The following is a 26,830-nucleotide window of genomic DNA, read 5'->3' on the forward strand; positions in this document are numbered from 1 at the left end:
AATCAGACGTCACACTCAAAATTATGTTAGATGAATTTTTAAGATAAAATTTTTTTGGATATGTATCATTCGCTAATAAAAGAAATAAACGGACCCGCCCCAATTGAATTCAAGTGCAAAAGAGGCGATCAGGATCTATAGACGATCTACACAGTCGCACCGAGAGCCCACTGGTCCGCAAAACACACGAATATTGCTGTCTGAGTAATAGTATGAATCAATAAAAACTATATATTGGGGTATTCAAATCAAAATTGGAAATCACTACAAAAATTAGAAATGAAATGATCAGGTAACGACAGTAGATGCAAATCCTCTCTTCGGTATTTGACTTTCCCCCTGATCTGTTTGAATATCGATTTCTTATTAATTATTTTATGTATTCTTGAATTGTTGCTTGACGACCTCTGCATCCATTTGCATGTTCATGTGGCAGGAATTCATTCTCTTCAACAAATTTAATTTAACCAAAGTTTGCTTGCCGGTATGAAAATGAAACCTCCTGTGACTTTTAACATTTTTGTTTCCATCTTATGTAGGCTAAGTAGCTTTTATCCATTTTGGTTTAATTTTCGTAACTGTCTTCGTCTAATATTAGGAGCTGATATTACTTGAAGAATTTGAGTTAGCATAACTGGGAATTTTGTTTATAATGGATCAAACTTTTGGGCAAGACTCGGTTCCTGTTTCTGGGCCATTGGATAAGTCTAGGGTTTGGGATGTAAAGCCATTGCGGCGTCTTGTTCCTGTATTCCCTTCTGCACCCAATTCATCTTCCTCTTCAGCTCCGCCAGGTGCTGCCCCATTTTTTTGCACCGCTCCTTTTGGTCCTTTCCCTTCAGAGGTTTCCCCCTTCTACCCGTTTTCTGCTTCAGTGGGGGCTCAGGGGCAGCCCCAACAAAATGCATCTTTTGGATATGGCAACCCAGTTACTGCTGCTGTTCCAATAACTTCATTTAGGACGCCGCCGCACTCAACAGCTCAGGTAAATGGAGATACTGGGCCATCTAGGAGTTCTAGAGGTCGTGTTCAATCACAATCCCAGGGCAGTTTTGGAGATGAGGATGGATACTGTGACAGCCAGAATCAGGGTGCCCAGTTTGTGAGTAGATATAGTATGCACATTGCTGATGCGGAGGTTAATAGTAAGGGTGGGAGGCGGAAGAATAAGCCCCAGAAGAGGACTAGAAGTGGGCGGGATATCAATGTTACCTTGCCAGATATTGATGTGGATTCAATAGTTAACAATATTCTCTCATCATATAATCTCATGGAATTTGACACGGTACGGCGAACTGATGGTGACAGGGACTCTGTGGGATATATACTTCTGATATTTGATTTGCTTAGAAGAAAACTATCGCAGATTGAAGATGTGAGAGAAGCAATGCCAGGGGTTGCTAGACGGCCTGACTTGAGAGTGGGTACAATCTTAATGAATAAAGGGATTCGAACCAACGTTAAGAAGAGAATTGGAGCTGTCCCTGGTGTTGAAGTTGGGGATATTTTCTTTTTCAGGATGGAATTGTGCTTGGTTGGGTTGCATCATCCAATTATGGCAGGAATTGGTTACATGGGTCTGACAGTTAATTTAGAAGAAGAGTCCGTGGCGGTTAGTGTTGTTTCGTCCGGGGGATATGAGGATAATGTAGAGGATGGGGATGTGTTGATTTACAGTGGACAAGGAGGGAATATTAATAGGAAAGACAAGGAAGTGACAGACCAGAAACTTGAGAGGGGTAATCTTGCTTTGGAGAAAAGCTTGCGTCGGGGAAATGAGGTACGGGTGATTAGGGGTGTGAAGGATCTGTCAACCCCAACTGGCAAGATATATGTCTATGATGGTCTTTATAAAATCCAGGAGTCATGGACTGAGAAAGGAAAGTCAGGCTGCAATGTATTCAAATATAAGTTTATTAGGGTACATGGGCAGCCTGAAGCATTTATGACATGGAAACTGATTCAGCAATGGAAGGATGGTATCTCTTTGAGAGTTGGGGTCATATTACCAGATCTTACTTCCGGGGCAGAAAACATACCTGTTTCTCTTGTAAATGATGTTGATGATGAGAAAGGGCCTGCACATTTTACATATTTGGCTAGTCTCAAGTATGCTCAACCAGTTGATTCACTTGAAATTTTTGGTGGCTGTGACTGCCGCAATGGATGTGTCCCTGGTGATCAAATTTGTCCATGCATTCAAAAAAATGCTGGCTATCTTCCGTATACTTCAAATGGTGTTCTTGTGACTCAAAAATCCTTAGTGCATGAGTGTGGTCCTTCTTGTCAGTGTCCTCCTACCTGCCGGAACCGAGTGTCTCAAGGTGGCCTGAGAGTACATTTGGAGGTGTTTAAAACTAAGGATAAAGGCTGGGGTCTTAGGTCTTGGGATCCCATCCGTGCTGGGGCTTTCATATGTGAATATGCAGGGCAGGTTATTGACATTTCGAAGATAGAGGAACTTGGAGGTGAAAATGTAGATGATTATCTTTTTGATGCTACCCGTACATATCAGCCTGTAGAGCCTGTGCCTAGTGATGCCAATGGGGTTCCAAAGATACCGTTTCCCTTAATTATAACTGCAAAAGATGTTGGAAATGTAGCTCGTTTCATGAATCACAGTTGCTCTCCCAATGTGTTTTGGCAGCCTGTTCTCCGCCAAAGTGACAAGGGGTATGATCTTCATGTTGCATTTCATGCCATCAAACACATACCTCCCATGAGAGAGTTGACTTATGATTATGGCCTGCCAGACAAAGCAGAAAGAAAGAAGAACTGCCTTTGTGGGTCATCAAAGTGCAGAGGCTACTTTTACTAATGTTTGATCAACAGATGACATTGGATGGGAATATGGTCCTGGCGAACTAATGCATTTAGAAGAAGGTTAGATTTCTCCAACCTACTTTTCTAGGCTTTTACTAGTGATTCCAAATTTTTAATTTGGATGACTGCTGTGAAGAAATAATATTGCATTTTCATATCTGCACTAATAGAATGTGGTTTGTTTGTTAATTAAATTTCCCTAATATCTTATAAAAGTTGAATTATCAAGTAGTTTGACATAGATCCAAACAATGTCATCGTGAGTATGCTTTTTTTATATAATAGTAAATATTTTACGGTCCAATATTCCTAAGACTAGTAATGCTATTCAGCATTCTTAAAACAATGCATAAGAATACTAATACTGTTCAGCATTCTTAAAACAAAGCATAATTCCTACTAATACTGTTCAGCATTCTTAAAACAAAGCATAATTCCTGAGGCACCAGATATATGGGTGAGGAGCTCAGCAATGAGCTAACCTTTTTTGTATAGTCTGCGTGGTGACAGGGCTTGATCCTCATCTTGTGGTGGCCTGGCAGGATAAATGGAAGGCATGAAATTAACATTTGGACTTTAACATTTGCGTATAGTGCTCAAGGTATTCCAGTTATGGAGATAGTGATTTTACCTTAATTATCTTTTTCTGATTGCTGTGACACCAAAAAACATTGACTTTTTATTAGAGCTGCTGTGAGAGAAGGCTGGTTTTGATATACTGGTTGCAGCCTGAAAGCTTGTCTTGTGTAATGTCAGAAGGGAATAGATTCATTTTTTGATAATGGAAGTGAAGAAAAATTCCCTATTTGGGTTTTTTTAGGAGATTCATAGATTAATTTCTCCGTCTGGGTATGTATTGCTAAACAAGGGACTGAGATACTTATTTCAGTTTTGGTTAGTTATTTTACTTAGAATGAGCAATAACTTGCCTCCTCTCTCCATGGCTATAAGTGTTCATAGGTCTGAGCTTGTGCTTGTGGCTCACATGCTCATGCTTTTATTTTTTATTATACAAAGTGTTCATAAGTGTTCATTTTGTTCTGATCTGTTATTAATAGTTTGCATGCGTCTAAATTATATGAGCCATGGTTCTGTTATTTTATTATTGAATATTTACATGGTCTCTCATTAGATAGAACATCTGGGTGTGCTTAAACCATGTTCTCACTCTTGCTGGATTGCCTGGTCCTTTCCTTAGGTAATCTCTAGTTGCCAGGGGGACAAGGCTGCAGAGTGACTTGAAAACGCAAGTGTTTTTGCTGAATGCATTGTGGTTGAACTGTATTTTAGTTTTACAGATATTTGCAGGAAAGAATGCTGAGAACTATCTTGTTTGGTTTTGTAGTCATCGGCACAAGAAGAAGTTTTTTTGCAGCTTGTTCATGTGCTAACATTTTGAAGATGTAACATAAGAATTTTTTGTGTAGAATCCATCCAAGTTGTAACATGGAACACTATACAGTGCTCCTGTATAGTTTAGTGTAACTTGCTTCTCCCAATGATATTGCCTACACTATTTTGATGCATTTGGCCATTTGGGTTTGTTATATAACATGGAGTCAACGATACTCCTGACCTAGTCAAGGATTTCTACTCTGTTCATTTATAATGCGTCACGGTTCATACGTTTCCAAAAAAGTCTATGCTTCAGGATGATATGGGTGGGGTTTCATTGTGCTTGTATGTATCATTCCTAATTTCATGGAGCCTTAGATGATAGTGGCCCTTTTACTGTAATTGATTCTGTTGTTGCTTCTAGGTCTAAGAGAGATAAACTAGGGGTATTTTGGTTGCATTTATTTTAACGAGATACATAATTGAATGTACACGGGTTGCTTCCCTTGAGCAGCCTAGAGATGAATCAGGGAGTTGGCTTGGAAAAGTTTCATCTTGTGAAGAGGAATTTACAAATGACAAAATTCCCTGCAAGGCATAATTTACAAATGAACTAGCAAGCCACCTGTGATTGTATCAAGTTCACAAAGATTATAATAAAATAATGAGAAGTTTTATTATAATAAAATAATGAGAAGTTTTTCTTGATTGGTATATCATCAATTTTGTATACCCTTTAGTTGGATAGAATGAAAATTTGGTACCAGGTCCAAAAAAAATGTTACCGAAAAGAGAAAAAAAAAAAAAAAAAGAGAGAGAGAGAGAGAGAGTTTTGTACCCTTACTGCAAACTTAGTGAAAAGATCTACCCATTTAAAATAATAATAGTAATTATACCCTCCTGGAAAGCATGCTGAAAGCTTTTTTAGACCGAACTTCTTGATTGATTCATCTAATCCTCTGTAGACTTGATTGAATAAGATGTTGGTAGTGATGCTTATATTGATTAATCTTGATAGATTTAAGCTCAACCCAAATGGATGCTTCGATAAGGAGTTTGAATGCATCAGTACAATTCAGGTAATCATAAAATTAGATAATTGCGGTATAACCATTACCGACTAAATGCTCATGTTGATCAAGAAGAGCTTGTTCAATCATAGGCACTGGTTGTTTTTCTTCTTGGTTAATTATTCTGATCAATAGAGGACTCAACCTGGTTACGAAGACTGTTCATTTTGCATCTCCATCTGAAGATGAAGATTTTCATCACAAGAAACAAGCACACACTGAATACGGTCATCAATCACATGACATCTGTTGTAGAAAATATAAAATAATCAATAAAAGTGTGCAGCAAAAAGTAATGCTCCTAAAAAAATGAGGAGCAGAGTCATGCTCCCCCAAAGAATGGAGAGTAAGAGTCATGCTCCCCAAAGAGCACGAACCATGGTTCCCCAAAAATAGGTAGCAGGAGTTATGCTCCTACGGAGCAGAAACCATGGTCTCCAAGAATGGGGAGCATAAATCATGGTTTCCACAAGTGGAGGATGGCAAAAGTCGTCGATCTTAACCCATGAGGACTCTTGACTCAATTTTAGATTATGGACTGTACAGAAAAAGTCAAATTAAAATAGAAGTGCTATTGTTGAATTAAGCCTAGTAAAATAAAAGTCAACAATAGAATGATAGTGCTTGGTCCAGAAGTAAATAAAATAAAGTTTGACAGAATACAATTTGTAAAAAGATAAAAATATTTTAATTCAAATTTGAAGGGATAGAGGAGAATTAGGAGAGTTTAAGTGAGAAAATGATTTTATTTGTAGAAAGTTATAAAAATAGAGGTCTCTTATAGTATGGGGGTACAAAAAAAAAAAAAGAGAGAGAGAGTTGAATTGTAATCGCGGCCTTAATAAAAAATTTATTTGATGTAGAGTAGAGGCCGAACCACATTAATTTTCTTTGTCTTTTTATTATATTACCCATATCTAAATTAATTATCTAGTTGATCAGAAATCCGCGTCTAACAACTTAAGTTGTCGACTTCTCATGTCCTGGTGATACAGCCCAAGTTGATCATAATGAGAGATCTCTTCAGCCGCTGACAACTCTTGAATCTCTTCGGGTTAGATGATAGGGTATGCTGCATACACCGGAGACACCCAACTAATGGGCTCAAGCCGGTCACGAGAAGTGCTTTGTTCACTCGCAGGCTTATTATATTATATGGGTGATTCTCAACAACAGACTCATCATCACATTGTCATTAACCTGATCTTCAAACTTTACCATTTTCCTTGATTTCGTCTCCCCTGCTCGCTGATGATCATTGGCTTCAACAATCTTGACATTACATATAATTTTATGGGAATAATTCTCGCAAGTGGTTGTAAAATTGACATTCCCTTTCAAAAAGAAATTGCAAGACATCACCTACGAAAGAACACGAAAGTTCCAAGTTCATGAGTGCGCTTCATGTGATTGCCATTTTATGTTCCGTTTGATGTTTAAAGGATTTTCTCTAACAACAACAACACCGACTCCTCTAATCATTTCTTACAGGACAGGACACCGACGTCGCCAAGGGCCGAGCTCCTACAATAGAAGAACAGCGTTTTTGCAGAATCATTTGAATTTCTGAATAAAATATGATAATATCATCAGTTTCAAGTGAGAAAATTTCATTTTAATTAATCCTGCATATTTTCTCACAATATTTTATTTTACTTTGAAGAAAATATGTTGTTTAAATTATATGGTCTCATAAATAAATTTTGATAATAACTTGTAACTTTACAATTATTAATTTATTATTAATAAAGTTAATTATGATATCCTTGAGGTATAGTACCCTAAAGCTCATATCTTCAGACGTTGTCAAATAATAAAATTTTATTGATTTTTATTGACTTTCTAAACATCTAAAAATGCTCATATTGTGAGATACAATTTTATGTATTCTATTTTAATTAAAAAAAAATTACATTATTGAAAAATAAACGTTTTACATGTTATAACCTGCACATCTCAAAAACAAAAAAACAAAAAAAAAATTGATCAATTTTGAAAATTTTAGGTTATGGTTTGGCCGTATAGAGTTGAAGTCCAAACCCGCCCCTGGACGTCAGTAATCAATTGCCTTCTGTTTGTTGATGCCAGTTTTGTACTATTTTAATGTGTTATTATTTTTTTGGATATTTAAAATTCCAATTGAGTTTAATCATTGACACTCTTTAGATTGACCTTCTTGGTTACTAACTACACACTGTTGTTTTTTATTACGTGTTTGGTATGAGTTATTTAATTTCAATTTGATATGACTAATCTAATAGTCATAACTACTTATTTAATCTTATAATCTCTTTTTTAGATTTTTTTTGTTGTTTATTTTTTTTTAAAATAAAGCTTCCGAAGATTAAATAAGCTATTTGTTTCTATTCTTAAAAGTTCAAATTTTAGACTTTTCAAAAAAGAGGTTGAAATTTTTTTAAATGTTAAAATATCTTTTATTAAATGACAATCTTGTTTGATTCATTTCATAACATAACTTTAAAAAATTTACTTATTAAAATAATTTTTAATTTTTAATGAAAATTCCCATTGACAACCAAACAAATTTTTTTTTTTTGTTAAAGATCGCTTAATGCTTGGAAGTTCCTTTATTCAATCATTTTCCTTCTTGTTGCTAGATATCTCATTCATACATGTCTTCTTTTTGCTTCTCAAGCCTATAATTACTTAGAGACAAAGTTCGAAAATGTCAAATTTTTTATGATTCCACCATACACGATTGAATTGTTAAAACTTCTAGATAGATATCCCAATTCCCACATATGAACTGAATTTTTTTTATAAAATTTTACTAATAAAAGTTCTACTTAAATAAACTCTATTTAAAAAAAAAACTATACTAAATGGAGCCTTAAAGATAATAATTGCTTATTTAATCTTAAAAATTTTTAATTTCATTATTGTTTAGTTGTATTTTTAATAAAGATTAAATAAATGTTTTATGTGTTCTAATAAAAATATAAATTTTAAACTTTTGAAAATAAAAATTAGAGAAAGTTGTAAAAAAACTAAATCATCTAAAGTGCCTGAATCTAAATCTCAAGCGATGAAGGTTCACCGTTAGTCATTAACAAAAGGCGGGAGCTCCGTTAAGAAAAAAGAGCCAATGATTATCCTTAAACTAAAGTGAATGTAAACCAATTAACCAACTCCGATTGTATTATAAATAAAATAAAAGATAAAAAAAAAAAAAAAACCAACTCAGACTGCAAAATCCCATTTTATTTCCAAAAATAAGGAATATTTGACCCGTGAACCATCAACCCGAACCCGGGTAAGACAGAGGTCCATGTCTATAAATTGCTTTGGAGAATATAATCGGGCATTTAGGGTTTTAGTCTTCTCTCTTTCGTGTCCGCTTCTCGTTTTCAAGTCTCAACACCCAGCCCAAAAAAAATGACTGCTCAGTCTCAAGAAGAGCTCCTCGCTGCCCATCTTGAAGAGCAAAAGCTCAACGTAAGTCCGTTTAGTTCTTGAAGTTTTGTTTTTCCGTGTGAAATATCTAAATAGGTCACTTTTAATAATTTTCTTTTCTTTTTGGGGTCAGGGAATTGAATTTCTTAGATAACCTATTTGATGCTGAAAGCCTTGTAGATCTTGTTGGATTGATTGGACTCAATGAGGGTTTTGATTAATTTGCATTTTAGATTCCATACTTAGTTGTTTTTCCTAGTTTATGTAGATTATATTGGACACCGTTTCTATGTGGGAGATAAGTTTTCACTTAATTGAGTAAATCCCTAATCCTCCCCGGTTTGGTAGATTTACAAACTAAACCTAGAACAGATGTTGATTGATGTGGCATAATATATATTGCAGCCCGATGAGCCTGTAGTCGAGGACGACGATGATGAGGATGATGATGAGGAGGATGAGGATGATGACAAGGATGAAGACGATGTGGAAGGTAAGAGAATAACCCATACATAGATTTGATATTAATATGTTTTATGAATTTTTTTATGTTAGATGTGTATATATAGGATTAAGTCATAGTATCAATCTTTACTTCCGATTATAATTAATTGGATGATATGTATCTTTGTGAGAAAGCTTCCTACGCATTAAATTTAATAGAGGGTCTTATATGTGTTTGTAAATAGTGTAAAAAAAATTGTTATGATGTTTAAGATTTTGGAGTGCTAGTGATTGGCAAGGAAATGTATTGTTAATGGAATGGAAAGATTTATGAACTTGTAGTAGTGGTTCAAGCACAATTGATCTGGTAATATATCAATATCAGATTTAGAGTAATGGAGTTCTTATTCATAATTCATTCACATTGTAAGGTATCATTGTGCAAAAATTGGAATTACTGAACAATATGATGGGCCATATGCAAACTAAGAAGTATATGCTCTGTATTTAGTGTAAACATTAATAAATAGAAAGTGAGCATGCAGTTACTGACTGAATTCAATATGGCAGGGAAAGGAGATGGAAGTGGTCGCTCAAAACAGAGCAGGAGTGAAAAGAAGAGTCGGAAAGCAATGTTGAAACTTGGAATGAAGCCAATCCCTGGTGTCAGTCGAGTTACAGTTAAAAAGAGCAAAAATGTCAGTTTTTGAATTATTAACTAACTTTTTGTGTCCTGTTGCTTTGGTTCAAACATCTATATAGCATAAAAACTGATGCCTTCTTTTTCTTTTCCCAGATTTTGTTTGTTATCTCCAAACCAGATGTTTTCAAGAGTCCTACATCTGACACATACATTGTCTTTGGGGAAGCAAAGATCGAGGATCTGAGTTCACAACTGCAAACTCAGGCTGCAGAGCAGTTCAAGGTCCCTCCTCCTAACACAGGTAATGTGGCATCAAAGCCTGAGTCATCGGCCATGGCTCAAGATGACGAAGAAGTAGATGAGACTGGTGTGGAGCCAAAGGACATTGAGTTGGTAATGACTCAAGCTGGGGTACCGAGGTCAAGGGCTGTGAAAGCACTCAAAGCCGCAGATGGTGACATCGTTTCTGCCATTATGGAGCTAACAAATTGATGGTCACTTTCTTAATTATGTTGCTCTGCTGAATGATCCCATAAGGAAATCTTTTTTTTTTTTTTTTCTCGCTGTTACCATTTACAATTGAAGTTGCAGATTTTTGCAGGCTTTATAACTTTTCTCTCTTTTTTTTCCCCTCTTTTTCCCTTGTGTATCAGCATGAAACAGCTTTTACTTAGTGTTAGACTAAGAATGTTGTTATGCGAGATTCCAATCTGGGTGTGAGAGTCAAGCCAATGAGGTTTTGATATATCTATTACATACTTACAATAGCTTTGGGAATTGGGAATCTTAGAGAAGGGTGGGGGATTTAAGAGAATAGTTCGTTTTATATCCTCCCTGTTAAAAAAGCAGCAGTTTATTTTGAAAACAAAATCAATAAAACACCTAGCTATGTACAAACCTTTGCTTCCTGTATGAATACGACATGTTACCAAATTCAATTTTTTTCTAATGTCTTAGAGAATGGACATAATTAGGAAAATCATTTGGGTATATTTTTCATTTTCAAACACAAATTTGGTATTCAGAACCAAGAACTTTGAGTTGGTACTTGAGTGAAGGTGCATGCGGGTGTCTATTATCTTCACCATAAAGTATAGGTGTCTATTATCTTCACCTTAAAAATATTTTGAGATTGGCATTAAGAGATGTACCAAATTAGATGACAACTAAAAGAGAGATTTGATTCATAGACTTGGATAGGGAAAGTTTCAATAATTAAAAGTCGACACAATGCTGTCGGTGAGTGACCAACCACTCGAAGATGCCTTCCTTGGCCTTCTGGTTTATATCACGTCCAAAGTCTGGATCACTGTTTTTGCTACTCTGTTTGTTCTGAATGTTAAAATTTTGTTACAAACTAAAGAGCAGTGAATCAAAAACGCATCAGTCCTTAATATCCCTATTTGCATAATCATGATGAGGCCACACTTTCAATTGAGGTTTTCAAGTCCAGAAACCATAGGTCGGAGTCGAACCAGGTCGCTTTTTTACGTTCATGGAATTAAGAAATGTGAAAAAAATAAATAAAAAGTAAAAATATTAAGAATTAAAAACTACGGGAAATTTTGCACGATAGCTGCAGATACAACTGAAAAACACAAAAAAGGGAAGTATAATTTACATAAAAGACGGTAGAACACAAACGACACCCAATTACTCTTTTAAGAGACACACTGGACTTGTAGATTTCAATGTCCCAATCAATTCCAAAGTTTTAAGAAGTCCTTTTTGGTATCAATTGAGACACCGACTTATCATGAACAATTTATTAACACACTGACTTCTAGTCTTTAATCAAATGGCCATCCGGAATACCCCATGTGAGGGTTATTCTCGTGCATTGCTGGTGAACTGCTTTCAGTTGTTCCATTGTGATTAGAGCTTGAATTCGAAGATCGGAACGGCCAGAAACCAGAGAACAAATTCCGTCTTCCTTGATTCTCCCTTCCGCTGCCATTACTACCAAAACTGGTGCTTCGACTTTGACCACTTGAGCTTTGATGAATACGACTGCTACTTGACCCTTGCAGTGGTAATTCTTGGCGACATACAGGACATGAGTTGTGCTGCACTAGCCATGGCACAATACAATCTGAGTGGTATATATGGTTACATGGCATTTGTCTAGCTTCAGACCCCAGCTCGAATTTATCTTGGCAAACTGGACAGTGTGAATCAGAACGGAGATGCCTCTGTGTGATCCTAACGGTGGGCATAGCATCAATTGCAGATCTCGCCGCTGGGGGAGGGCCACGTCGACCATTAGCTGAAAGCTGCTCAAACAGTTCTTCCAATCCAGGACCTATAAAATAATCACCAGTATTACCACGTGCAAAGCCAAGCCCCGGAGCACCACCAAAGATTGCTTCGAATCCACTATTTCCAGACAACCTTAAAGGAATTTGGCCACCAAATATCAACAAAGGTCCAAAACCCTGACCGTGCTCAGGAGTTGAATCATATCTTCCCCGAATATCATGGCTATGTCTGTCTGCCATTCGGTGCCTCATGAAGGCTGAAAAAGCTTCCATAAGTCCAAGCCTCTGGTCACGTTCTTCATCATTGTCCAGGCCAAAGAAATCCAGAGGACTTACACTCACCATATCATCAAGTTCTTGAACAAATCCTCCACTGCAGTAAAGGCAGACTGCATCTTCTCCTTGCAGGCGAACTGGCCTCCTGCATCTGTAACACCAATGGGTGTTTCTGCCACTTGACATCCTCTCCTCTCTTTCTCCCTTCAAAAAGTCTCAGAAGTCAAAAACTAAAACTTGCACCCAGAATTCCACGTAGCTACTATCCTGGCATACTGGCAAACAAATCAATTAGATAGCGTATTAATATAAACCTTTGGTCATCATCAAAGGCTATTTGATAACTTTTAAAAAAATTGAGAAGTTATATAAAAATATGAATCAACAAAATGGTTTCTCTGATTATAGATTCATATTGTCATGATTCCTACTTCTACAAGAAAAGAAGGTTTAAAATAAACTTGTAAATCATATTCAATTGACAGAATGATGTAAAAAAACAAAAAAAATCCAACCAAAAATCATAGGATCTGGTAGATAACATATTTTTTTTTTTAAGGAAAAAAGAAAATTGTTTCTGTAAATTGCAAACAAGAATTATGTGCAGTAGTTGAATTTTAAGAAATAAACCTCTTAAATGTACTTCAATAACTGTTTTATGCCGAAAAAAGAAATGAAATCGTAACTGGTACTAATATCTGAAAGTTTTTGAAGTCAATAAAGAAAATATATCAGTTTCAAATCGTCAGTTCAAAAATGCACAAAACATCCTGGAAGCACCATATTCAAGACTTCTCCATTTCTGGAAAGAGAAAACAGTATTCATACGTGCCAAAGCAGTCCAGTGAAAGTGAATAAGGAAATGTAAACAGTAGAAAGCAACGACAAATGTGCAGACAAATGCAGGATAAAAATCTATACCAGTAAATCTCTTCCAACCCTCACCCAAACCAACAAAGTTACATGGGAACTTTGGATATCCTACCATCAGTATCAAAATAGCTAAAGCAGTCCATACATTGCGGTTAAGACCATTAAAGAAAATGAAAGCCATCATCACAAAGGATACTTAAGAATAGATACAATAACCTATTCCTCAGATCCAGAGTATAGTGATGTGCTGCTAACAGTCATATTAGCACATTCTAAATGATATAATCCTTTCTTTACATTCCTCGCGGGTCACTTGACTTGTGATTGACCAATTCTATGTTACATATGCGAACGAGAAAGTGTTACCACAGAAGGTAGATAATAAAAATTACTGAAAATCACACTCTTTGAGGCATTCTCAGCTTGTTACTAGTTGCTGGTCGTCAACAAGAAACCCAACTGTTAAACAGCAACTGCTAACATCAATTTACAAAATAAAAAGCAAAAACAATGATACAATTCAAAGTCAGAATCAAAGCTATGCTTCAGCTATCATTTAATCTAACAGAAACGCAAAATTTACGAAAATTTTCAATTCTAATTTGTTCTTCTTCTTCATTTAAATGATCAGCTAAAAACTGAATTTATCCGGTACGAAAAAATAATTTCTAAATTTCGTTTTAATTTCCGCTATTTCTCAGCGACCAAACGGAACAGAAAAGCCGGAAACGATGACGTCATTATTATTGAAAGTGAAAATATGACAAAATTTTATGGAATCGTATTGTGATATAAACAATCGAACGAGAGATTAAATGAATCAAAAGACACGAAATCGGCACGTACCTTTAAGAAGAAATGCTTCGATTTTTTTTATTTTTTTGTTTTGTTTTGGGGATGATTTATTGGGGAGGGAGGGAGAGAGAGAGAGCGAGAGGAGGAGGAGAGAGAAACCCTAGGCTATGGGCTGGAAAATGTGAACTTGGAGATTTTTCTTTTTATTCTTTATTTGTCGATGTTGCTATTTCTGTCTCAACAGATAGACTTTCGAGAGACTTGAGTGAGTGACGGTTCTGAATTTGCTAGCTAATTTACGCCGGGTGCGTACTACGCTCACTTTGCCTTGCAAGTCATCAGCACGTGCCCTTTTGGTCTTTCCCAGGCTACTTCTAGTCTACTTCTTGCTTTCTTAGTTCTTTACTTACAGGCATTATGGAATTTATACTTGTCCAATATTATTTTTTCCTTTTAAATAAATATTATTAGGATATTTTAAAATTATATCTTTACTCACGTCTTGCTTTATTTTTTTAAATATAGAATCTATTAGCGAATAATATCTAAATAAAATAATGTGAACTTAATTTCTTACATATTGAGTTTACACCTATGATTAATTAATTAATACCTAATTGAGTTAGATGGAAGAATTAACTTTGGGGGGGTTTTTTTTTTTTTTTTTTAAATGAGATGTTTGTGAAAAAATCAAATTAAAAGTTATAGAGCTTGGGAAGAACGTAAGTTGATAAGATAAGATTATTAATTTCAAATAAATGACCTTCTCTTAAATGTTCACAAATATTTATGAAATTGTAGAAATTGTAGAAGAGCTATATGAGTATTAACATGCCGTGCGTTGGCCGTGGGCCGTGGGCAGGCCAAGACATTTTGGCTTTTCTTCTTCTAAACAATTTCTTCGAGCTATATCACACAAGCTTAGAAACAAAAACATTAATAGGTTCCCTTGACCAAGTTTTTTCTATTTATTATTTTATTTTTCATTTTGTAATCACCAACGAAGTACAAAGATGTCACAATATAGTTGCATTGTCTTGTTATTTTTTACATTATTTTTTCAAAATAATAATCTCACGTACAAATTCTAGAATTTTTTTGTTGCATAAACAATTGGTTTATTGGTAGTTAATAGAAATTATAACATTAATTAAAATTACACACTTGCACTTTACTTTCGTTAGATCTTCATCTATTAAATTCATTTAATGGATCCCATAATAATCTTCTAATGATTCATCAACGCAATTGACGGAATTTATTGAAAAGTTACAAACACTTTTGAACACAATCCATATGCAGATGCTCGTTTATAGTGAACTATTGATTGCTTTAAATGTAAGTTATTTCTTGGTTATCAATCAATTAGATGGCTTTAATTTTATGATCGTTCTACACAACAAACCCTCATTAATTTTTCATAATTTTCTTTCCGATGGGGTGCCATTTTTTTGGCATGGTATTGTGTGCCATAACGAATAAGGACACGCCGATTTTAAGGGCCCAGCAACACTTTCTCCGTTTCATAATGGCTTCGACAACTTTTTGATGTGGGCCTAAATGCCATGGGCTTTTTTGCATGCTTTCACATCAATAATGGCAAATGATAAAAGGAAGCTCTAATAATTTGTATCTAGAATGCATTGGCTTTGTCCCCATTTTATTCATCTCTCTATGCTGTTTTGGTGCCAAATGATGATATGGTGTGCAAGTGGAATACAACCGCGGTCAGGTTTAGCGCCCGCACTCTCTCTGTTGAAGACCCCGAGTTTTGGTATATCTTACATAATTTATATTGAGTTGGAAGTTGAAAATGAAAAACTTGAGTATGACCAAACTCGGGGTTTTTCAAGCAGAACACGAGTGAGTTGTACCTGACAAATGGCTATACCATAGTCATTCTATGATTATGAATCAATTGATGTCCCAACGTGATTCCAAGTAATGAAAGGCTTTTCTGGGAAGTTGACTCCTCAGACAGAGACAGACTGTATTTTCCAACATACTATTCCTATTTCTTGCGGAAGCAATAATGAATTGAACAACAAAAGCTTATAAACAACTAAGAGAAATTCTCATGCTTCCTGGAGAATAATCCTATATAACAGCTAATGTCGAAAGAGGGAAAACAAAAAAAATGGTGTTACTTATAGCCGTCTCTCCTGTCTTGTTCTTCAGCTTCCTTGTTAGCAACTTGAACCGATTTGAACCAAAGAAACGCCTGTATGTCACATCAGGTTAGATAAATAAATCGATACAATGTATTTTCTCCTAAACTAACATATTTCCCCAACCTTCAAGAAATTTTTCCCAGTTAGTCAATTAAATGAGTAGCATCTTTCTGGACCAATGCTCCTCTACACAAATATTGATAAAAGCTTCACTAAGCCAAAGATACCAGCATACTCCCTACATTGAAAATGCTCCTTGAATATTAAAGCAAATTAAAAGAACTCACAGAAGTAGGGAAGCCGGTAAATGCAAAGAATCCAAGCAATGGAGCGTAGAAAATGCTGTCTGAATTGAGAATCCCAAAAACTGGATTCTTGTTTACATACTCAAAAATCGAACCAATCTGCAATCACAGGTTTCAAAATTACTTAATATTTCATATTTGCTTACTAGTGAAAATCTAAAAGATCAAAAGAGAATAAGATGCAGGAAGCTTACTGCAGCAATTGCTGTGATTGTTGAGGTGAGTAAGTATACATAAAAGGGAATCTCAAAGCTCCCTTGCGATGTCAAGCCTTTGCCTTCATCAGTAGCCCAAGGAGGGGGCTCATCAGAATCGGGTTTAGCCCAAGAGGGAATAGTTTCTTCAGATTCACTTGACTTTGCCGAACCTTCTGTCACAGCGAAAACAGAAAACCTATGAGGTAGCTTTTTATTTTGGAAGGCATGATAACTCGGGTTCCTTTTTGCAACAAGTTGATTCAGGATCCTTTGTCCATCGCCTAGAAATGGCTTGGGATGTGACGGTATTTGTTTCCCAGAACTACGGATCAGATTACAACTGGAGGAAGATAATATGGTTGCAGACATCATCACTTCCTTATCTTGCTTCTCTGAACTGTTACCTAGAATTTAACATAATATAAATTACTCCAAATGCCAAATTGTTATAAGGATACCATGCTTGTCACCAAGTACACTTGAAAAACTACCCCAAAAAAAAAAAAAAAATTCACGATTATGCAAATAAACTTCTGAAAGTTACAATTAAAATTAGATTATCATGTAAGAATCGTCACAACAGTTAATTAAATTCTTCCAAAAACATAGCTACTAATATTTTCCAAAAATTATTTCAGTATTTGCATTCAATAACACGAACCTTCGTTAACGACCGCCGGAGGAACGGTGACAGAGAACCTGCCGCCTGTTGGATAATGAAGAACAATCATATTATTACTTTTCTTTTCATTATATTTATCTTTTCCCCAAAAAAAAAAAAACAACTAACCTCACTTTGACGGCTTCACAGCGACGGAGTGAGGATGAGGAGGGTGGCGGATGTGAGCGGGAAAGAGAAAGTAAATTGTTAACGGTGATGGCCTCTTGCTAGCCCTGTTCGAGTTATGACACCGATGTCATCACCAGTCACTCACTACCTCATCCACACACAAGCCACCACAAAAAAAAAAAAAATCCCAAAATAAATAAAGATATTTCTGTAATTTCTCCATCTCATCTGTACAAATTTCTTTTTCTTTTTAACATATATATAATTTGTAAATAATTTGGAGAAATTATATATTTGTCTTTACTTGCAATCTCTACTTATCATATTCTTTACATCTATAAATTGAGCCCATTTTAATACACAATCCCAAGCCTAAAGTATATAATTGATAATTCAAGCGCATCTAAAAAATTAAATAAAATCAATTTTAAAAATTTTAAAATACATTAGAGGTACCAACCAACCTAACTAAAGAGTTGTTTAGATATATATAAGGGTAAAAGCTCGCCACTTGGGCTTGTAGCCTAGTAGTGAATCATTGCCCTCAAAGTTAAGCATGACTATGAGGGCAATGGTTCGAGTCCCCACGTATTCAACCTCCCTCAATTAAATATAATTGTGTGGAGACTTCTTATAACGTTTTTCTCCCTTGCGAAATGCGAGTGGAGTAGAGACATCCATTCTCCGTGAGGGGTATTTGGATGGGCATGTACTTCATAGAATAAAAATGTAATAATATAAGTCTCATGTATATATCTGATTGTAAATATCAGTGTAATGATGGGCATGTACTTCATAGAATAAAAATATAATAATATAAGTCTCATGTATATATCTGATTGTAAATATCAGTGTTCATAGAATAAAAATATAATAATATAAGTCTCATGTATATATCTGATTGTAAATATCAGTGTAATGACCTGCTGTCATAGCAGTTGTATATATCTCTGTGTAATACAGTAACCTGATGCTTAATCAGTTCAAAAAAATGGTAAAAGCTCATTTAGTCCCTATATTTTATGATTAGTATCTATTTAATCTTTGTATTTTTTAAAATACCTCGAAACATCCATACCGTTAAAGTATTAATATCCATACAATTACTTTTTATTTCTTTTGGCTTATTTTTACAATATTACCCTTTTATAATAATTTTTTGTTTGGACATTAATAAAAAGAAAATAATTAAATTATCAATTTAACCCTAAAAAAATAAAAATAAAAAATTTATTAATTTTTTTGCAAGCACCATTTGCAGCCTTGGTAGTTTGCATACAATTTTTAACTTTTTTGACAATTAAAGTTAATATATATTTTTTAGGGTTAAATTGGTAATTTAATTATTTTTTAATTAATGTCCAAACAAAAAAATTATTATAAAAATTGGTAATATTGTAAAAGTAAGCAAAAATAAATAAAAAGTAACAGTAGGGGTATCAATACTTTAACAGTAGGGATGTTTCGAGACATTTTAAAAAATAGGATTAAATGGACACTAATCTTAAAATACATGGATTAAATGTGCTTTTACCCTATATATAATTTGTAAATAATTTAGAAAAAAATGAAAAGTTACCTGTCATAAAATTATTATTTTTAATTATTGTGATAAATTCTTTATTACCATCACAAAATTTGTTTTAACTTGAAATGTACTATATAATGCAATACAATGATAAAGTTGGAAAGTGGAATGAAAATTTGTCAGATATAACTATTGTAAGATATATTAATACGAAAATAAAAAATAAAAATTCTAACAAATTTCATAGCAAGTGTCGTAATATTCGTCGTTTATTTTTTTTTTTTTTTTTAAAAAAAAATTCTGCTAAAAATGATCTTCTCAACAATGACATATAATGGATTCACTTGCATTTCTTTGATTATCAAGAGAACAAACAGAAAAACTCTACAAGGGGGAACGTGATTCCCCGAGCGCATTTTCAGTTGGCCACTTTCGAATAGTGGCTTGATGTTTATTAAGGCAGTAAGCATGTAACACTCAATACGGTGCGGTATTAAGTATTTGTTCAATCCGAATCAATCATTTCTGCCCTCACTATCAAAAGGCTTAAGCAAACCATAAGTAACTCCCATGGCAATCCATCCTCCAACTAGAACTCTCACTGCTGACACCCTAACCGGTGAGCCTCCAAGGTGAGCTCCAAAACCCCCGAAGAGCACCAGTGCTAACGAGGTAACCATTGCAATCACCACAATCCTAACAATGTATCGAGCAAAAAGAATGGCTGGCAGCAAAGGTACAAATGAACCACACAAAAATGCCAGAGCCGAGGCAGCTGCTGCCTTAAAAGGATTAGGCAGCACCTCCTGCAGGTCATCCCTCAATTCCGAACTACTCGGAAATGTCTTTGCATCTTCTATAACCACTTTCATCATGGGAGAACGTCCTGGAGAGAAAATTGTGGGCAACTTTGGCTCCGTCTCATGTAGCTTAGTTTCTTTAACCCTGGTGATATCGAGCTTCATCACGCACTCGCAGTTGGTACTGGTAGTTGCTTTCTGGATATCTCGTTGGGTTGAAACAGAAACAAACTCTCCGACGGCCATGCTACATGCACCTGCAACAGCACCAGCTAGTCCAGAGAGGACCATGGATCGCCTGTCCTCCTTCGCTGCACCTACACCAAGCATCAGTGATGTTGTGGAGAGCAACCCGTCGTTGGCTCCTAAAATGGCAGCTCGAATCCACTGTCCTCGCTGTATTCGTTCCTTCATCATCTCAAGGTTTTCATGATCGGGAGCACAAGGCTCTTGTGTTTGAGAGGAGGCCATGCATATAATATGTAAATGAAGATTTCAGACACATACGGCTACTGGAGTGTGGCTTCCGAAGGTGAGGCACACTCATGGCACGTGGATATATGTAGAAAGACACACCGCAGATTCCAATTTCGTACAGCTATGGGGATTCTTACGATATAATAATATGCTTGGGTTACACCGTCAATAGTTACAGAACAGGAACGTTAAAGTCTAAGCCATTCTCGTCTCTTAGTCTTAGAACCCCAGATGACTCGCGCATCTTTTTTGTACTTGAATACATTATAAAACTATATCATATGCTGATGTCTCTTTCCTTTTTATTCGAAAGACTGATCCACGTTCACATCCCAACTAAGTTTCTCGCCTGCGTTCCTGCCTAGGCAATATAATTGTCACAATATTCAATGTTTTGCTTAACGGCACAAGTATCTTCTACACAATAAGCAAAATACCACCAATAGATCTTGATCCCTCACCCACCTATCGTGGGGCTCTGCTTCTGCACATGACCAAATTACAAAAATAAACAGCGCCACAAGAGGCTTAGAACTAATTTCTAGAATTTACAGCTATTTTAGTATCAATGTCGTAATCCACAGGGAAAACATAAATAATGACACTAGCTAGAACCACCTCCTTTTGCTAAGCTCTACCTTTTCACCAAATAAAAGTTCTTTAAGTTGCACGAAGCAATAAAAAAATAAAAAATAAAAAATAAAAATACAACCCTCTGCTATACTCAGGAAACAATGATTTAGATATCAGTATACTTTCTTTTAGGATTTCATTTTAACTTCATTTCAAGGTTGTCTCAGGGATTATGCCACCACACACAAAAATTCCTGGTTTCCCCCCATCTTTTGAAACTTCTTGACGGCATGGCCTAATGCTTATCTAGTTCCAATATTCCATGATTTGATGAAGTCAAACAGCTGAAGATCAGCCAACCCAATGCAGAAGAGAAAAAGCCCTCCTCAAAGTCCTTAGCACCTGCATAACTACCCATTGTTATTGCTGCAATACATCCTAAGGCAAACATCTCTGCTAAAGATATTCAATTTGTAGTGGTGCTACAAGAGAAGCATCCTTAGATATTCAATTTGTAGTGGTGCTACAAGAGATGCATCCTTTCCTTGGACGAAAAAGTAAATGAGAGACAACATATAGCATACTGAATACCACAGAACTAAAGATGAAGTTTACCCAGTGAAATCAAACCTCAGTCGGCTTCACCAAGTCCATCACTCCCATCCCCTCTCTTGGATATTGCTGTAAAATGAGGGCTGCTTTTCTTCGATTGTGAAGCAATTTCCGCATTCTTCCTCAAGACAGCTCCTGGAGAGGGGTATGGACGCTGTTGAAATAGTGGACCCAGAGGGGTATGGACGCTGTTGAAATAGTGGACCCTGAAATTCACAGAAAGATTTTACAAGCAGCACAATAAGCCTCAAGGCCTGGTCAGACCCAAAGTTAATGTAAACCAATGGGATGATAAACATGTGTATGCACTTCAGCATGCTTGCACACAAGCAAAGAGAGACACAGGTAAGCAAAAGCTGTCACATGGCAATGCTTTTGACCAATATTAAGAATTACAAACAATCTATTAACACAACGAGGGGAGAGACCTCTAGAAGGAACCAGCATGGGCATAAGAAATTTTTATCAATCTCTTGTATTTATGTGCATCATATAATAAATCAGGCCATCCACGGCAAAATGCTACACTTCGATAAGAGGTGCTGATAATCTGGTTTCACCTAGTGATCGGTCGTGTCACAACCGGCAAAATTAATCTGGATATAAGTATTTCCTATTCCAAAGTAGCTCTGTACGTTAATGCCTACAAATTCGGACATTCAGCTGTATCTACAGCATTATCAAACATCCATAGTTGAACAAAGATAAAATAAATGTAATCAGTATACCGTGGCAGTGGTGTCTGCTGCCCGGGGCTGCACTCCTTTTAGGCCAACAACCCTGCAGAATTATTACAGGATTAAACTAGATAACTCAAGCACAATACCAGAACATAATGAGAAAAAAAAAACAATAAACAAAATTATGATGTACCAGCCACCGCGGGGTGCATCTGAGTAAGAGCTTGGGTCCATGGGATCCAACTCATCATCCTCACTGAAAGCACATTTTCTGCTATCTTTTCTATTTCCTCTTCCCATAGGAGGTTTCCAACTGGACCAAGAAACTCATGGTGAGACCTTTGTTATTCAAAAAATAAATGCATTACTACTAGTACACATACATTATTTCAACTTTTTGCATTTTTTTTTGGGTTGTTTTGGTGTTTTTTTTTTTGGGTGATTCCAACTGGTGTCCAACAGTCAAAGATATAAGCAAGACTTTACCAGGTTCAAACTTTTATACATGTCGACCCAATATGCAACAGAGACACGGCTTTATGCATTTGCCAAATTCTATTACCGTTCTGACGTTCTGTAAGAAAGAGCTAGTTGATTGAAAGCCAAGAGCCAAAGTCCATAACATTTGATGATAGTACCAAATGGAGTTAATTTCCATAACAAAACAACAGCAAGGAAATATCAATTCTTCTAGACAGCACCTAAAGACTTCAGCCAAGTAAACCAAGGTGAATGTTTTAGTCAAAATCCTCAACTAATTTCAAAGTTGCAGGACTGCAGCAAAACAAAATCAAGCCTTTATTCCATGGTAGTGCATTCCATCGATCATTATATTTTATTGGTCTTACATCTCATTGTTTATCCATCCTTTCTCATAGAAAGTTTTGAGCACAGGTGTTTTTAGGGTTTACAAAGTCTCTGTGTCCATTCACAAAAATGAAAGTGATAATGTTTCCTATCCTTAGAGAGGCTGATAAGAATGCAAATATTGGCCCAGCAAAATCACTTGTATGAAATTAAATGTTTTCTTCTTAGAGCTCTTCCAGATTCATCTCTTTTTCCGAATACGACTCCTTAGAGCTCTTCCATATTCATCTCTTTTTCCGGCTATGACAGCTACAATCAATTCAGTTGATAGCAAACCCCAAATCAGTTCACATAACCTAAGTTTTAAAGAAAGATCAGTTACCTCTGTTTTGGTCCGTTTTTGCCAGAATCTTCTTTGGCATTTGCAGAATTGCTGGTCTGCTGCTGCTTATTCAAACTGGTCAACAAGTACTGGCACTGTGGAAGATTGAGAACTCTGCATGGAAACAGTTTGCAAGAAATTCCTTGTCAATGCGTCTTTCTTGGGGGGAAAAAAAATCATCATATGCTATTTTTATGAAACCCAGAGAGTCAGGATAAATTTGCATGAGACATCCATGCACTGAATATGTAGTATTATAGATAAAAGGAAGTATTGTAGAAGAAACAAGATCCATGCATTTAATAACGTTTTTCTTACAGACAATGGATCATATTCATCCACAAATCCTAACTCAATAAAACAGTGACCTTCTTTCACTAGTCCTAATAAACCAACTTTGGTAAAAGCAGTGATCTTGGAATATTAAGCAGAAAACTTAAATCAATTAATGACGGAACAAAAATCTAAAATCTCAATTTAGACTTGAGAGAATACATAAATATGCAGGAATTGTAAATTGCTCAAACCTAAGTTTCTTAGATAAAAAATCATTTAACTTTAGAAAAATGATGATTCAACCTTCAAAACCTCACATCTATGGAATGCTACCTAAGAATCCCATAAAAATAAAATCTAGAAGAAAGCCAAAAAATAAATCGTCTTTCATTGGCCAGGTCAAAATTTAAACAAATTAATCAAGATGGATGATACCACAAGATTTCTTTCAATAATTTTTTTTAAAAGAATTCTAACCACCAAATGACATGCACACTGCTACATATTTCAAGGTGAAGTATGCTAGTACACAGAAATTAGTGAGCAAAGGGCACCGTCCTACCTTGTACAGTGATTGCAGTAACCCCACGTCTGCACAAGACCTACTCCCCAACCACCACAGTGCAAGCATCTCTCCAGCCCAGATGATGGGTTATCCCAGATCCCATTAGTTGTATTTCTCGAAGCATTGCTATCAGACTGTTCTGATGCAACAGGCTTTGATGAACCGGGGTGCACCCATTGTGATACATGGGTCCTTTTATTATAGTAATATTTATGTCCTGTTTGTTAAGAGCACAAAGTTTAAGATGTTAAGATAAGATGAGAAATTGCATTATCTAGTTGATTCATATGTTCTCTAGAAGTTTGACCATTGCATTAGCTTCCCAAAAAAAAAAAAAATTCATAATTGTAATTGTGCAGAATTAAAGAAGAGAAATGAATGATGGAAATATGTTGCATATCAGGCATACCAGACGTTTCATCTACTGCCTCAATCCAATCTTCCATAAGGGATAAATGTGATGGAGTTTGTGCTCTGGAAGAAGTTTCAACAGGTCTTTCCCACTGACTCTTTCCTGTACTTTCATTGTAATAATATGAAGCACCACTTGCAGGGTCTTTTGCCTCCACCTAAATGGTTATTATTAGATGTTAATGGAGGCATGAAAGACCAAACATCTGTAAGAGGACTATGTCTAGACAAATTTTAAATATTTAAAGTCCCGGTAAATTCGAATCTATCTTGCATTTCTCCATGGTTGTTCACAATAAGGTTTTTAGAACTCTTGAATTCTATATGAATGTTCAAAATCAAAATTCATGTTCTCACCAAAATCAAGCATACCAAGCCTTTGTTCCTCATACTACAATTGCAGTTCCATCTGTATTTAAAAAGACCTAAAATGAATTTTTTTTTTTCAGAAATTTAAAACATAAGAATTTGAATGAAATCTCATTGTTCATATATGATCTCTTATCAACATTACATGATTTAAGGAGCAAATTCTATACAGATATGCAGGCTAATAAAAACCAAATTAAATAAGAAAAACAAACTGCTATTGGAACGCACCCATCCAGGAAGCAACTTTTCTCTATCATCAAGTTGAGCCGAAGTACTCTCCAACTTCTGAAATCAAAAAATTTGAAGTAAACGGTTATGAAAATGTACAAGATGGCTTGAAGATACAATTTGTTCATACAAGTTGCAGTCCAAGTAAAGAAGCTTGCAATAAGTTGGCAGTATAAACTAGAGTCATATCTCACAAACATGAATCTAAAGAGTACGACCATATGGTTGGGACAGAGGTAAGAAAATACATATGTAACAAAAGAGAGAAATTTGTATCCATTGCATTAATGTTATTAAAAACCAATAAATAGGGACAATTAGTAGTGCTAAAACTAAAGACAGAAACTTGCATTATTAATTCTTGGAGGATCGCTATTTTCTGAGGTATCTTTAAGAATACCCCTTGCTCTCAATCTCTGCTTAAGATACTCGGGCAATTCTTTAGTTACAGGCTTTTGTTCTGACTCACTATCCAGTTTGAGATTTCTCTGGCCCATCCCATCATTTCCAGCTCCCTGAATTCCTGAAGCACCACAAGATATTAAATACTAATTTACTTCACAATCAAGAAAAGTAGCATGTTTTCATTGGTAAGTCTTACTGGGTATGGCAGTACTCTGAACATTGTAATAAGCAACGCCACCTGGCACACCATACCCATTTCCAATTTCTGTGTTACCTGGAACACAAGAAAAGAATTAGCAAACAAAATTCTTCTCAGATAAATCTAAAAAGAGCTACTCAACTGCTTATTGAGTTGCTGCAAACTTTGAGTACGTCACTATGCAGACAAGCAATCCACAGAGAAAACAATAATCGAATGGGTGGTAAAACTTGTTCCACTAGTAAACAACATAAATTAACATCAGCACAATAAACAGAATACCAACCTTGATTGGGAACTGCTGGCTTGCCACGCTTTAAAGCCATTTCTGCACGATGTTCTGAGGTCATCTTCAGTAAGTGCTCCTGGCAAAAAAACTCATAATAGCTAACAATACCACCCAATATGGTACCAAATAGGAATAAGAAATATATAAGTTACATACTTTAAGAGCATTGGGATCACTTCGTCTAGCAAAAATGTCTGCACCATCATGGTGACTAGCACCCACAACTCCTTCCTCTCTGAAATCAAATTCCAAAATACAAGTTATTAAACATAGACGCCAGATTGTTCATCGATATAAACCATTCAAATAGGAAGCAAAATGATATCTAACCTTTGTCCTTGAATGATTTTTTGGGTTTCAATTTCCTACAAGACAGCGACAAAACAATCACGTCGTCGAATTTTTTTTTTTCCTTCTTAAAATAAGGGCAAGGAAATAAACGAAAGAGGAAAAGGAAGAGAGTGATACTTGTTCACGAAGCACAGCTTCTCGGGCAGCAGCTTCAATGTCATTGGCGCTGGCGTTGGTGCCGGCGATGTTGCAAATTGATGAATTTCCATACGTATGAGGCGGCTTCTCACCCATTATTAAGGCCCCTGCCGCAACCAACTTCGACGAAAGACTTGCTTCTTCTTGTTGTTGGCTCTTGTGTTTCTCTTTGTCAATAATTTCAATTTCAACAATTTATAATTGATGATTTCCTTGCTGGGTTTTGTGAGTGAAGAAGAACAATTAGAGAAGGAAGAGTTTTAGTCAGTGGCTAAACCAGGAGGTTAAAATGAATAAAAGTAAACTTGCGGGGGGCAACTATTCAAATTATGTAAAACACGGT

At 35.8% G+C, this 26,830-nt stretch overlaps 6 protein-coding genes across 15 annotated transcripts; 2 read left to right on the forward strand and 4 right to left on the reverse strand.

Moving 5' to 3' along the window:
• The first annotated feature begins 262 nt into the window (after positions 1-262).
• LOC18039892 (histone-lysine N-methyltransferase, H3 lysine-9 specific SUVH1) lies at positions 263-4,349 on the forward strand. 5 transcript variants are annotated; one of them, XM_024181795.1, is made up of 4 exons: positions 263-323; positions 437-484; positions 599-2,883; positions 4,022-4,349. In XM_024181795.1, exon 3 carries the CDS (start codon positions 653-655, stop codon positions 2,816-2,818), a length of 2,166 nt encoding a protein of 721 aa, XP_024037563.1. In that variant the 5' UTR covers positions 263-323; positions 437-484; positions 599-652; the 3' UTR covers positions 2,819-2,883; positions 4,022-4,349. The 5 variants fall into 5 exon arrangements, with proteins under 5 accessions (XP_024037563.1, XP_024037564.1, XP_024037565.1 ...); XM_024181796.1 differs by having other exon boundaries at positions 4,114-4,349; XM_024181797.1 differs by having other exon boundaries at positions 4,169-4,349.
• A 4,183-nt stretch (positions 4,350-8,532) lies between these two features.
• LOC18039790 (nascent polypeptide-associated complex subunit alpha-like protein 1) lies at positions 8,533-10,476 on the forward strand. Its single transcript, XM_006430390.2, has 4 exons — positions 8,533-8,684; positions 9,048-9,135; positions 9,657-9,784; positions 9,883-10,476. Exons 1-4 carry the CDS (start codon positions 8,625-8,627, stop codon positions 10,219-10,221), a joined length of 615 nt encoding a protein of 204 aa, XP_006430453.1. The 5' UTR covers positions 8,533-8,624; the 3' UTR covers positions 10,222-10,476.
• A 779-nt stretch (positions 10,477-11,255) lies between these two features.
• LOC18039791 (probable E3 ubiquitin-protein ligase RHC1A) lies at positions 11,256-14,179 on the reverse strand. 5 transcript variants are annotated; one of them, XM_024182191.1, is made up of 2 exons: positions 13,983-14,179; positions 11,256-12,467 (listed from the first exon to the last, which is right to left on the reverse strand). In XM_024182191.1, exon 2 carries the CDS (start codon positions 12,447-12,449, stop codon positions 11,520-11,522), a length of 930 nt encoding a protein of 309 aa, XP_024037959.1. In that variant the 5' UTR covers positions 12,450-12,467; positions 13,983-14,179; the 3' UTR covers positions 11,256-11,519. The 5 variants fall into 5 exon arrangements, with proteins under 5 accessions (XP_024037959.1, XP_024037958.1, XP_006430457.1 ...); XM_024182190.1 differs by having other exon boundaries at positions 11,256-12,530; positions 13,983-14,178; XM_006430394.2 differs by having other exon boundaries at positions 11,256-12,538; positions 13,983-14,178.
• Positions 14,180-15,924: 1,745 nt separating this feature from the next.
• LOC18039089 lies at positions 15,925-17,552 on the reverse strand. Of its 2 annotated transcripts, none has more exons than XM_006430396.2 (5): positions 17,395-17,552; positions 17,266-17,310; positions 16,602-17,001; positions 16,390-16,506; positions 15,925-16,152 (listed from the first exon to the last, which is right to left on the reverse strand). In XM_006430396.2, the coding sequence occupies exons 3-5, from the start codon at positions 16,974-16,976 to the stop codon at positions 16,075-16,077; spliced, it is 570 nt and encodes a 189-aa protein (XP_006430459.1). In that variant the 5' UTR covers positions 16,977-17,001; positions 17,266-17,310; positions 17,395-17,552; the 3' UTR covers positions 15,925-16,074. The 2 variants fall into 2 exon arrangements, with proteins under 2 accessions (XP_006430459.1, XP_006430458.1); XM_006430395.2 differs by having other exon boundaries at positions 16,602-17,008.
• Positions 17,553-19,333: 1,781 nt separating this feature from the next.
• On the reverse strand, positions 19,334-20,608 carry LOC18040012 (vacuolar iron transporter homolog 4). Its single transcript, XM_006430397.2, has one exon. It carries the CDS (start codon positions 20,191-20,193, stop codon positions 19,438-19,440), a length of 756 nt encoding a protein of 251 aa, XP_006430460.1. The 5' UTR covers positions 20,194-20,608; the 3' UTR covers positions 19,334-19,437.
• Positions 20,609-20,703: 95 nt separating this feature from the next.
• LOC18039722 (polyglutamine-binding protein 1) lies at positions 20,704-26,830 on the reverse strand. The gene is made up of 14 exons (XM_024182095.1): positions 26,467-26,830; positions 26,329-26,363; positions 26,155-26,233; positions 25,996-26,074; positions 25,707-25,784; positions 25,456-25,628; positions 25,106-25,162; positions 24,504-24,663; positions 24,092-24,311; positions 23,254-23,367; positions 22,258-22,377; positions 22,113-22,164; positions 21,388-21,556; positions 20,704-21,174 (listed from the first exon to the last, which is right to left on the reverse strand). The coding sequence occupies exons 1-13, from the start codon at positions 26,581-26,583 to the stop codon at positions 21,404-21,406; spliced, it is 1,437 nt and encodes a 478-aa protein (XP_024037863.1). The 5' UTR covers positions 26,584-26,830; the 3' UTR covers positions 20,704-21,174; positions 21,388-21,403.

Source organism: Citrus clementina, unplaced genomic scaffold, assembly GCF_000493195.1.
Source record: "Citrus clementina cultivar Clemenules unplaced genomic scaffold, Citrus_clementina_v1.0 scaffold_6, whole genome shotgun sequence".
NCBI classification, from domain to species: domain Eukaryota; kingdom Viridiplantae; phylum Streptophyta; class Magnoliopsida; order Sapindales; family Rutaceae; genus Citrus; species Citrus x clementina.